The 13,375-nt window shown below is 41.0% G+C and overlaps 1 protein-coding gene across 1 annotated transcript; it reads left to right on the plus strand.

Annotated features, from left to right (window-relative positions):
- Window positions 1-4,588: 4,588 nt before the first annotated feature.
- On the plus strand, window positions 4,589-8,117 carry LOC106646861 (uncharacterized). Its single transcript, XM_014363021.2, has 3 exons — window positions 4,589-7,181; window positions 7,253-7,455; window positions 7,526-8,117. The coding sequence occupies exons 1-3, from the start codon at window positions 4,867-4,869 to the stop codon at window positions 7,891-7,893; spliced, it is 2,886 nt and encodes a 961-aa protein (XP_014218507.2). The 5' UTR covers window positions 4,589-4,866; the 3' UTR covers window positions 7,894-8,117.
- Window positions 8,118-13,375: the final 5,258 nt, after the last annotated feature.

Here is a 13,375-nt window from a genome sequence, read left to right on the forward strand (position 1 = left end):
AACAATTTTGATTATATTTTGCACCGCACACCTTGACGTTATTTGGTCAGGAGTTTAGAAAAAAAGGATGTCTTGGGGGGACTACCTGTAAGGTATCACGTTGTTTTTGGAGATTTCTTCGTGTAGGTAAGTTGGGTATTACCATTGATGCGCGATTGTGATATACGCAGACAAAGCCATTCGTTGGATCGTGTGGATTTTATTAAGCGAATCGCATGCGCCTATTACGCCTCTTTTTCTCCTCCTCTTCTTCTTCCTTTATTCACTCCTCTATTGTCACTACCTCCCACTCTTTCTCTATATAGTATACGATAGTCTTGATGGACGCGCGTCCATATATTCGCGCGGAAAATGAAAAACTAAAGCGAAGATAATTAATTTTTTTTGTACGTTAAAATATTTTTAATGTCGATTCATAATGCGATTAAGATTAGAATCGCAAAAGTTCCGTATAGCTTGTTATAATAAGTAAGTAATATAGGCAATGCGGAACATTGCGATTGTGTTTTTGTGGCCGCGCGTTAAACTGTCCTCTCATTCCACATTGTAAACGCGCGAGTGAGCTATAAGCTTTTTGCGTCTGCAAGAATTTCGCGGAGAAAGTAGGTATACAAGTGTATACAATATAATGATGGGATCGGTGGGTATAAATTGGCGCTCAAGCTAGACGCTATACTTACATACACACACACACCACCACCAGCACAGTATATTATACATGTAGGTCCGTTGTGTAATTTAACACTTTGGAGTTTAACGCGACTGAGAAAACAATTTATGGAGCATGAAATTGGCTGCTTTTTCATACACACCCGTATATATGTATCACGCCGTGGTAAATGCGTATATATATATATATATATATAGCGTGTACACATAATATGTAAATGCACGTATAGGTAGGTATATACGCACCTTTTGAGTTATCTGCGCTGATGATCGTGGCACAGGTACATTATAAGCATATATATATATACCTATAATGTATCGTAAGGTCGGCCGGTAGGGGCATTTACATTTAATATCATTGTTTTTCTCCACGTCGGGGCAATTTTCAAAATAACCATCCAGTGATGAATTGCAGGTGCTCTGTACTAATCGCTCCTCCGCACTGCAGCCACACGTTTACGTGTACAGGTATACAAACATATATGGAGATATTTATATGGAGCGACTTGTTTCTGTGTATAAACGTGCGAGCGCGCTTCGAATAAATTGTATGGATATATCCTGTGTGTTCATTAATCATACGCGCTTTTAACCTGGGATACATGCACAAACGAGGCGAGTTAAGCGTCGGAAAATTTCTTGAGGGTTCCGAACTACGCTTACGCGTGAATTTGAGTAAAAATTATAATATATATTATACGTTATGGTGTTGCGTACGGGGCTGAGGTTTTGTGTAAAATCGTTTTCTCATTGTGTGCGTAGATTTTTTTAAATTAATTATAAACCAGTGGTTCCACGGCGAAATGATACCCTGCATGCTGCCGTAGATAAATCTGGTATTTAGAGAAAAGGAAAAAAAAAATTATTCTCGAACACGTGAACGAGAGACGTTTTGATAATACAGAAGACCCGCGAGAAAAAAGAAAAAGTGTCGTATATTTTTCCTTATCGGGTGTTGATCTAACGCCGGAGACGGGACGTTTCACGCGGTCGCGGTAGATAATCTTCTTTTTTTTTCCGCCTCCGTTTGGAAGAGTTAAAATTTTATCTCGCAACTAAGAGTTCTCGCTTTGTTTTTTAATTTGTGCCCATACAATGACAGCAAGTGCTCTTACGCTGTTAGTTGGACGTAGTGGTGTTGGTGGCAAATGAGCGTAGTAATTGCGTTTGATACGCAACTCTTATCATACAAGGATTACTTGTATCGGTGGAGTAACGTATTTATAAATTACTCACTGATTAAAAAAAAAAAAAAAACTGTTTATCCAAATCGTGGAATGTGTCCTGCACACGAGTGCGCATCGGGAAAGCCGTGCACCGGCAGCCCACGTCAATATATACTCGTACGCAATCGCCGACAACAACAGGTGCGGTGTGGAAATATATAGGCAGCAGCTGCAACAACACAACGCGCCTCGACTTCGCGCCTCTCTATTGAAAATATCAGTGCATGCATGCATATATTTAGGTATATACCCATGAAAGTGATAAAGCGCGTATGTGTAATTCAATGGTTCACGCTGATTATACGCGATACACATGTATAATGTATATTACGTGTTGGTAAAAGGTAAAGTATCGCGGTGTGCAGCTGGTACTATGGCGTGGGCAAAGGATTTACGTTCCATCGAGGCCGATTAGAAAAGCTACCAACGCTCGCGCTCTGATGTATTATTGACGTTTTTTCGTCAACACCGACGAGCGCGCGACTCCATAAAGCTGTCACCTGTATGTTATATACGTGTCATGTTTACCTCTCGCCCCCTGATGATAATTACATATTGTTGTGCAGTAAGTAGAACTGCTCGAGCGTGAAAATGGCGTGACAAGTGTGCTTTGTACCCCATTAGGGCGTGAAAAACCCTTAGCGTTGTTTACCTTTTTTTTCTCCACCCCCGTACACATCATAACTTGTTTACCGTGCGTTTACGCATCGCGATCGTTATCGAAAATAGTATTCGGGGGGTATGTCGAACGTCGCGTTCGATTAACGGTTAAACGCGTGACCGGTATGTAAATGTGAATTGTTTGCACAACGGCTCATCTGTTGCGTGGATTTTTTGATGACAGGTTGGATCCGTGTTTGAACGATGAGTTTGTCAATTAATATAAAACTCATACAAGACAAACGGGACGATGGCTCGGGAACGATGCCGATTTACCATGATCGTTATTGAATGAACGGCTCTACGTAACTATACGTATTTTTGTCGGTAGAACTCCTTTGCTCCACCTGTACATATCAGCAAAAAATATCAAAATCGTCATCAGGTGGTGCGAGGCAACACAAAACCACGGCAGAGAAGGGACGAGTAAACGAGGCGAGGACGAAAAAAGGGCGAGCGTGTATATTATATACCTATAGGTGGCATCGGAGAAGAGAAGAGAAGAAAGTCCAAAGGAAGAGAGAGAAAAGGAAAAAGAGGGTGGGGGTAGGCCAACTTGTCCGGCAAGCTCTTTATTTACTTTATTAGAGGCCCCGGTAACGGTATCAGGCCGCATCTACACTCCCCTTTCTCGTTTGTCCCTTCTTCTTCTTCTTCTTCTTCTTCCACCTCGGCTTCTTCATATATATATATATATATACACCTCCGTGCAAATTCCTCTCTTCTATCGATCGGTGTACATATATACCCACACACGTATATGCAGGCGATCGGATGCACCGCACACACAATACACATATATATATTTATATACACATGGGCGGCTCTCTCTGTATAATTGGCCGGTTTGCGCTGCAGTGCGCTCAATAACGTCTTTCTCGGTTTAATTCCGTATGGTAGCGATCCAGAGGCTGCGGGGATCGGGAAGAGGAGTCGGTCGGTATATAGGTAGGATGATCGGAGGGACAGGTGCACGACCGAGCGAGTATACATTATACGCGCGTAAGAAGGAAAAGAGAGAGCCTTGTACGGGTATATGATGCCGATCGAGAGGAGCGGAATCGGTATGATCTCCCCCCGCTGCAGCTCCTGCTCTCTTCCGAGCGGCCCCCGGGGGCACGCGTCGTCGTCTACCTGCTCTCTTCCTGTATACCTACTCGCTCGCTTCTTGTTCCCTTTTTTTTTATTCCTTCTTCCTTACTCGAGGGCAAGTCACGAAGAGCATTATGCGCGAGAGTTACTTAAAGGAGCGCATTTTTGGGCCGAGAAGATAATTGTCGCTGCTTCTTGTTTTCTCCTTTTTGCTGCTGCCGTTCGTCATCCCAAGGCCCTCGAACGGCCATGCGTGTGCGCGCGCACACACGTGGTTACACGTATACGGCCCCCCGAGGGTTTTTTTTTCCCCTCTCCAAAGGGTTGACACAAACTGTGCTTTTTTGAACAGCCATTTTTCGTCCCCGAGACCTTTAATTCTCGATGCGTATCGTCGCGACCGATAATGCCGAGGATATTATTTGGCGAGGTGCTTATTATTTATACATCATCCCGTCTTTTTCGTCTCGTCTCTCGCCTCTCTTTGTTTCTCCCCCCCCCCCTACACTATGTCTTTTCGCCTTTCGAAGGAATGTGTGGCGCGTCGTGGTCCAGGAGTTTTCGATATAATCACATACAGGATGAGGTTATTTGCACAATGCAGAAAAATGGCAAAATTTAGGTGCAATGTATACTTTTATCCGTGTGGATCGAATATTCGTGTTACTTTCAAAGTGATTTAATTACCTCTACAAATCGTACATATGAGTAAATGATAACATGGTAGAGTGTACAGAGACACTGTGCAAGTTAATTGTCTGACAATAGATATTGCACTTTAAACTTCGGAAAAATTATCTTAATCGTTATCGGTATAGAAAAAAAAAAAAAATAATTCTCGTGTTTTTGACATTTCTTACAAGATTACGAGTTTATGACATTTACGACAAGTTTTTGACGTGGTGTGTCGGAAACCTCCAGCTCGTGTCATGAAAGCTCATGCACCTGCAGCATGCATTGTCTGATGGCATTGTTTACTTTTCGTGTGTGGCCCGGGAGAAATTGTCTGTTTCTTTTTAATGCGATATATAAGTACATGGAAGGGGAAGTCCCTGTGCATGCATGGGTGTGCGTGATTCATATTTTGTTATCAGCGTGACGTGACAAGTGCCATTAGTGCAAGTGCAACGTGTGTGTATAACTTGTCCACCCTAACCTAGTACAGTTTCCTCTTGAGGATAATATAATCGGTAAAGCAAGTGTGCAAAACCAAATAAAAATGTTTAAAAAGTGTTTGGAAAACAGTGTTTTCCTTAATCAATTAGGATACCATTGTACCTTGTGCAATTTCGAGACCTGTCGGCCAAGCTATGAAATGATAGAACAGCACTTCAAGAGCAAGAGCCACCAAGATATGTTGGATAAACATCGCGTCCTTCTGAAGCAACAGAATAGAAGCTCGGCTTGTGATACAATGAATAAAATGCAACACAAATTGTTAGTTAACAATCGTGTCACGTTCAGCAATACCGTTAACGTAAATTTCACTTTTACGTGTCATGCGTGCAACTGTGCTGTATATGGTATGATGAATTTACTGAGCCATATTGAGGGGAAGCAGCATAAACGTGCATTAAAAGATAAAGTAAATCTTGGGACTGAGGAAAATGCGGCAACTAATCAACAGAAGGTAGCAAGTGAGTGTTTTATTTTTTCTCAGAAGAAGGCTTTTTGCAAAATTTGCTGCTACTACATGTCATCTTCGAAAATTAATGAGCATGCTCTATCTCGTATACATAAGCATCAAGTTATGACAAAAGAATCTAATCATTTGAGTAATAATTTAATGAAAGTTGATAGTAACATTATTACCCATGCTGCTGAAAGCACAAGTAAAAAGAGTTCCACTGCAAAAACTTGGAATTCTTTAGTAAACAAGCCAGTACAGACTCCTACACAGGATATTTTCAAAGAAAATCACACTGTAACTCACGTTAATCAGTGGAACCTTAATAAACAGTTGGATAATCTAATGAAGTCAGAACCCAAGAAATTAACCAGCAATTCTTTAGTAAACAACACTCCTACAGACGATGCTTTTAAAGAAAATCACTCTGCAACTCAAGTATCTCAATCAAACCTTAATAAGATGTTGAGTAATCTAGGAAAGTCAGGCTCCAAGAAATCAGCCGAAGATTCTTTAGTAAACATGAAGCCAGTGGATATGCCTACAAAGGATGTTTTAAAAAAAAATCATGCTGGAAGTCAAGTAACTCAATTGGGCCTTAATAAAATGTTGAATAATCTAATGAAATCAGATTTGAACAAATTAACATGCAAGGCACATCCACATTCATCCGAATTGAGAATGTCAAAATCATTTCAAGAAAAACAAGTTTTTACTAAAAACAATTTACTATTTGGTAATAAGTACATCGAACTTTGTATTGAACCTGGGCCTAACAATATGTACAACCTAAATTCCAACGAAATTTTCTTGCTCAAGCTAGGAGTCAGTTTGATGTTTCCTTCGACACCACCTCAAACATTATGCTTCCCATGCAATAAGATACTTCCCATTGCCAAGAATCTTATATATGAACATCTACATGACTCTCAACACATTAAAAACATCCGAACGATGGTGGACAATGATAAAACCTTTGTTGATTTTCCTGAACAATTCAGTGATCTTAAATTAGCTAAGCAGTACATGTTTCAAAAGTGTGATGAATTTATCCACTGTTATGCTTGTAAAACGAATATCAAAGATGACACCACCACTATTAATTTGCACATTAAAATGGCAGGCCACGTCAAGAAGGCTCAAGATTGGAAAAATTCTGCAAAACAGCTATCAGACGAAATTTACAACCTGCTTGAAAATGTTTGGTACTATTCACAGAAGTTTTTATGCTTGGTATGTGACACAAAGTACAATTATGAGATGGATTTCGTCGCACATTTGCAAATGGCAGTTCATCTATCCAAAGCGTATAAATTGAGTCAAAAAAATGTGACTTTGAAATTTGACTTCTGTCCTGTCTGTATAACTTTCTGGTTTGGTAAAACCGATGCATACAAATTACATTGCGAAAGTTTGTATCACAGACGTTTTACAGACAACGGTGATTTCACAGAGTCTAAAATGTCATGTAAAACCATCGATCTATTGGAAAATGCAGAAATGAAAGTCGATAATTTGATAAAGAGGTCTGATGAGACTATTTTTGAAAAAGGCAGTGAGCTTGAGTTGCTGAAAGATATCGAGAATACAGTCAAGTCCATATATCCCGATGCAACTGCTTACACTTTTGGATCAAGAATATCCAACTTGGGTTTTCCAACCAGTGATGTAGACGTTTTTTTAGACTGCCAAAATAAGTATCATGAAATTTCAAGTCAAACAGCAGCTCAAAAAATATTGTTAACGATTGAGACAGTTTTTGAAGATAATCCAAATATTTGGATCATTGATGAAGTTTTATTGGATACCCGAGTACCTATTTTAAAACTGCGACACATACCTGCCAGCTTGAAATGTGATATATCTGTTACCAACGGTCTTGGTGTTGAAAAATCCACACTTGTCGGGTAAGAAAAAAAATTTTATATCACACAATCAATCGATTAACAAAGGTTTCCATAAAAAATTACTGTTTTAGGAAGTATAACCAAGCTTATCCCATTTGTCGTCAGCTAATCCTGTATTTAAAGGAATGGCTAACTAGCTGCAAACTAGCTGGATCTGAATGTATCACAACATTTGCCATCTGTTGGTTTGTTATTTTTTATTTGCAAACCAAAAAAATTTTCCCAAGTGTACGGAAATTAATTGATCTGAAGAATCGTTCTAAGGTCGTCGATGGTAAGAACAACTTTTAGTTTATATCAACATGATTGAGTCTTTTTTTTTCAAACTAATTTTTTATCAACAGGATGGGAGTGTGGTTTTCCTGAATCAGTAGACGTTACTCCTTCAAACTCAAGTTTCAAGGATCATCTCAAAGGTTTTTTCTCGTTCTATGCAAATTACGATTACAGAACAAGCATTTTATGCCCGTACAAAGGTAAATCAATGAAAAAAAGCACCTTTGCGCGTCCTGAGTCATTGCCGACAGAATTTGCTTTGTACAAACAACGTTTGGAATCAGACGAACTCTCGATCTTTCGTTTTGATTCACCCATGTGTATTCAGGACCCATTAGATTTGTCACAAAACATAACAAAAGCTGTAAAAAAGTCACAAGTGCGTTGTTTCAAACAGTATTGTGCGGAAAGTTACAACTTAATTAAACAATCATAGACATTTTGGTGAGATTTGTGCAACTTGTCAGTATAATAGAGATTTAAGTAAACTTCAAAAATTGTTACAAAATATATAAGCAGCTTATCAATCGTTGTATGATTAAAAAAATTATTTTATTGCAGCAAATCTAAGTTTTAATGTTGTAAGTTACGTTATTTTAGCAAAATTATTTGTATTTTACTGTTTCTTTCTTTCTTTTTCTTTTTTTTTTACACAAAATAACACAAAAGTTGTAATTTAAATAAACATGGGAATTTTTTTCCCGTTAGATTTTATAAAAAAACCTTAAAATATCTTATTTTTTAAAGATTTTTTTTTTTTCATGCATCACCAACATCATCACGCCCCACACACGTAAATGTGGCCTCTTTTGAACCTATTCATTCGTCAACAAAGTTTGAACTTTGAAAAAATAAGAAATTCTCCTTGTGACCAATCATTTTTTTAAAAGCGCTTCTGACACACTTGCGAAAAACACGCAGTAACTTGATGCACAAAAACGAACTTTTTCACCGATCAACCGAGTCCAAACTTACTTACAGATACACCGATATGATACTGCGACCGAGAAAAAAAAAAAAAAGTTGCAGTCTCGCTCTCGATTCAGCACGCCAAAGCCTTTCGGCCTCGACCCGTTATTGTTATTATTCGCACGACGAAGGCGATGCGCGTGCGATGCGTTCCCGAAAAAACCGTAAGTAAGTGCAAGCGGAGGAAACAACAACAGTTACGAAGATTCCCTGGCACGGCGTTTATTACGTACCTACCCATACTTATTGTTGAACGGCTCTCTTTTTCGCGCACTCGGACTCATCGCTCCAGGAACGAAAAAATCTGACGAGGCAAAGTATGCGCGCGGGCAATCAGATTTTTCCTATCACCATCCGGCATCACCGCGAACAGTTATCCCAAAGAAGCTGGATTCCCGTCTTACAATGCATCCATAAAATGAGATTTAAAAAAAAAAAAAAAAAAACTATGCACGTACAAACGGAGCCTCCGCTCTCCGATTAGGGCAGCCGTGAACTCTCTCCGGCTTTGTCGTGGTCTCGGTTGTCCGAGAATATAAGTACCAAAAATCTTGGGAAAACGAGAGCCGCTTCTTTTCTTTCTCTCTTTTTTTTTTTTTTTTTTTTTTTTAACGAGAGAAGGGAAGCCCCCTCGTTTCGAAACATCCGAGTCTCCTCATCTTCACTTGTCCCCCCTCTTTCGGCGGAATAATTTATGCGCGGTCCCTCGCGCTCGTCCGGAGATAAGATTGGATCGTTCCTCCTCTCCACCCGAGAGCACTCGCGCGCGAACGAGAGAGAGAGAGCCTACACATAATCGCTTTAACGAAACCAAAGGCTTCGTTGATAAACAGTAAATGCTGAGATACTGTTTAAAAGGGTTCCCTCCCCCCCCCTCCCCCTCAACCTCGCCCGGTGTCTCTCTCCTGCTTTGATCTTTTCTTCCTCGCGCGCCCGCGTTTTCCAGATGCCTGCAGTGTACACCGATGCTCCTCTATGAGGGATATCTCCTTCTGTTTCTCTTCCAAAAGGTCGAGTTTGATACACCTATACACACGTCTGCGGGTTTTTTTTTTTTTTTTTTCCACTCTACAACATCGTATTGGAATTTCGAATGTATAGCATCCGAGCGCTGGCCAGCTGCTATATGCTTCTGCCGTTGTTGTTGTCGCTTTTGTGTCCTTCTGCGGTATATTATTATATACATAATATATACATCCGCAGGTATTATGATAGAGATGTTTTTTTCTTTCTCTCTCGCTGTCCTGTTGTAAGTGTATTAATAAATAATTCATGGGAAAGGAATCACAGCCGCTGAAAGCTTTATTGAGATGAGGTATTGGAATTTTAGTTTTATTCCCATGTTTTTCTGGGACACGGAATTTTTTTTTTTTTTTTTTTTTTTTTCCTTTTTTTAAATGTGAGAGTTTAAATGTTGCAATCAAACGCGAGCGGGACAAAAATACTCCTCTCAAATATTTAAATGTATTGTATATAAAAGTGCCGTTCCGCACGAGTCAACAGGGCTGCCCTATGTACCCCCTTGTATGTATTTTAATTCGATTGATATTACATTCTTCATCAAATATGCAGTTGCATTTTTATGGGGCATTTTTTGATGTACCAATTATTTCATACCTATCCTCCACAAAAAATATGAGTCCTCGGCACGACAATACACCAGCTTGGAGACACAAAAGTACATCAATCTACTTTAGTTTTACTTGATTATACCCCAGAGGTGATGGGTAAATTGATATACAAGTAACATAGCGGGTATCAAATTTACCTTTTTCCAACACTCGACGCTTCCATTATAGCAAACCTTTTTCAGACTTGTAACGAAAAAGCGTGTTTTGTTTTTCCTCCCTTAAAAATTCTCTCTCTTTGCAGCCAACTATACTACATTACTGGAAAACTCACGAGTTCATTGATCTCTCCTAGGACGCAACAATGCAACGCGTGACAAGTCCACAGGGCCCATTAACTTATATCGGCCCACGTGAGAACAAAACCCTCCCTAACTTCCAACAGAAGAGCGATGTCTCGAAAAACCGGACATTCCTCTCTTTTGTCCGGTCGAGTGCGTGCAAGGGACGGAAAGGACGAGCGGAGCTGTAAAAATCGTCGAGACAAAAGGGGGGGGGGAGACAAACGCTGCTGCAGGAAAGGGGGAGGAGGAGCTCCGTATAGCTCGCCGCGGTGTTAAATCTCGCGCGAATTTATCGCTCGCACCCCCAAGGCGACAGTCAACACCTCGGATCATGGTGTGTAATGTATACGGTACAGGTAAACGCTGCTGGTGTGTATGGGCACGGGCACTTGTCGTTGGTTGTACATTTATATACCGAGTGACAAGTACAACTAGTCCACCCCCCGCTGCTACTGCTCGACTTACATTGTTTTTGGTCGTAACGTTTCAGTGAAGTTTATTGGACCATCCACATGATGTACGAATGTTACGTTGTAAATAAACAGGGCCGAGCTATCTCTTTGAAAAAAAAAGAGGGAGCTTTCCCCATATATTTTCCTCGACAATGGAATTGGTAAACAAACACTGGAAAATCACGTTATAAAACCTCAGAAAATCTGCATGTATACAGGGGACCTATGTGTGATACATCAAGTATATTATGTATTGTATATACCCGTAAGTATACTGTTAATGGTAAGACCGGCAGTGTGGCAGCGGCTCTCGTGCATTATACAACCAAATGAATCGACAGCTCAATTACGCGTGCACATGGACAAAAGAGACTAAACCGGGACCACCGCGTAATCAATCAACTGCAGGTAGAGCTCATTAAAAGTATTTTACTACTTATGCGCTTGGACCGAATAAGAATAAGGGGGAAGTAGGAAAAAAAAAAAAAAAAGTAGAGGCAAAGGTAAAACTGTCAACTCAACGTCGTAGTCCCCGTGAAACGTGGTCGCAACACACCGCATTCGAAAGTAGAATAACATTGCGTAAGTCGCTCGTTGTGCCTATGGGTGTTTGCTCGGGGTTTCCATACTCGGGTTTTAGTCTTTCTCTCCTCCTCCCGTTTTGCCTTTCAGCAATAAGTATATGGGTATAGGCATAGGTATCTCACACCGCCTCTGCACTCGCTGCTGTGCTGCTTTTTTTTTTTTTTTTTTCATCGCTCGTAATAACAATAATTAGGTAACAATAATATCGGCCCGACTAAAGCACCGTCAGGACGTAAGACGTGTAATTTCGAGCAAAAGTTTTTTTTATCTTTCTGAGCTCTGCAAATAAAATAGGTCTCGTGGAGCTATCGTTGACGTATCTGATGTAAAACGAATTGTTATTGGTAGAAATTGTTCAACCCCACGCACCGATAGGTCATCCTTGAACGTATAAACTCTCTGATACAACTTTTTTTTGTCTCATCCCCCGCCGCTCCAGTAGTCGTTTCGTTACCTAATACCTATATGTTATTGCTCGCTGCACCGTGTGCTACTCATTGTCGAAAAAAAAAAAAAAAAAAAAAATCTCGCTGTGTACATAATACAAACACTGGTCGCGTCCAAACATCATCTCCCGCATGTGCATATATACACATGGGTGCGCGTGACGCGGCACTTTTTTCGTTTTTTTTATTGGCATCCCAAGTAAGCAAGCAAGGAAGGATAAAAAAGATCATCAAGCATAATATACTCTCGTGCGCGAGGAAAGTTTCGAGTGTCACCGCGCGTGCGGTTAAAAAGTCTCGAGGAGCGTGCGGTGTATCTACTCCCAACAAAGACGCACCTGACGTTAGCGCACAACCGGCACACGCACGTACAAATAATAACATATACATGCACACACCCAAACAACGCGTTGCAGATGAATGGCGTGTATATAATATAATGGGGACGTGTATGTACTATGTATGTATACGGGAGCAACAGCATCAGCAGCTGGTCTCGGTCCAAGGCTCCTCTCTCGCGCTTTCGCTCGAGTTCACCCTGATTTACGTCGGCTCACCTGTTCATCCGCTTCAAGAGTGGCCCACTTGCGTGGCTCAGTATATAGGGGCTCGCTTTCCGGTCCCGCTGTATATATAGGATGTGTACATGGCACACGGCATATCCCGAGCCAAGAGAGCGCGATCAACGGGGCCGTGCTCTCTTTTGCTCCCGTTGGCGAGTTGTAAGTACATATATATATATACGCGGGGCCGCCGTGACGTAACCGGGAGACCAGCTGCTGCGATTCGTGGCCGATCTACGCGTGGGAGGTGCAACGACCCTACGCGTATATTTATGCATAGGTATGCATAATATACTGTACGAGGATTAACGAGCGTAACTCGCAGAAGAGTCGAGGCTGCGTGTACGTGCATTGCGCGTATATCGATGATAATAATTGTACAGCCAGGAGTCAATATACATGTTGTACATGTTGTTTTCGCGAGCTACGGCGAAAATCGGTATGAGTATTATTATAAGGGTACATTTTTCACCCCCTTCGTTGCAGCTGGAAAATTTTACACCAGTAATTATAGGTATGTACAATTGTGAAGAGAACACAAAAGGTCGACTCGGCTCGTACATTTCTCCCTCGTCTTATCGGGAGATAAGTCAAAAGCGACGCTCCCACGTGCCCTTTGCACCTGCAACTTCAATGTTTTTACGAAATTTCTCTCGCGTTGAACTATACCAAACGGAGACTACACGAACTTTGCCCCGTAACCGCTGTACCTACTCTATGATACGTTGGTCGTTTGCATCGCGTGTACCAGCACACACCTCTCGACATGTAGAAGCTCGCACGCGCGGATAATCATCGATGATACACCCATACTGCCGCAACATACGCGCATCGGTGGGAAACAATAAAACACCCTTCGGTCTCTACTGCCACTGAGATTTTCCACTTTCGTATACCGTGCAGGTATATATATATATATATATATATATATACTACATGTGTTATGCGCTCGCTTCGGTACAAACCCCCCCTCGACACACAGACGGCTCTC

This window comes from Copidosoma floridanum, unplaced genomic scaffold (assembly GCF_036245765.1).
Source record: "Copidosoma floridanum isolate Cflo_tuat_1 unplaced genomic scaffold, Cflo_Japanese_pri ptg000030l, whole genome shotgun sequence".
NCBI lineage: Eukaryota > Metazoa > Arthropoda > Insecta > Hymenoptera > Encyrtidae > Copidosoma > Copidosoma floridanum.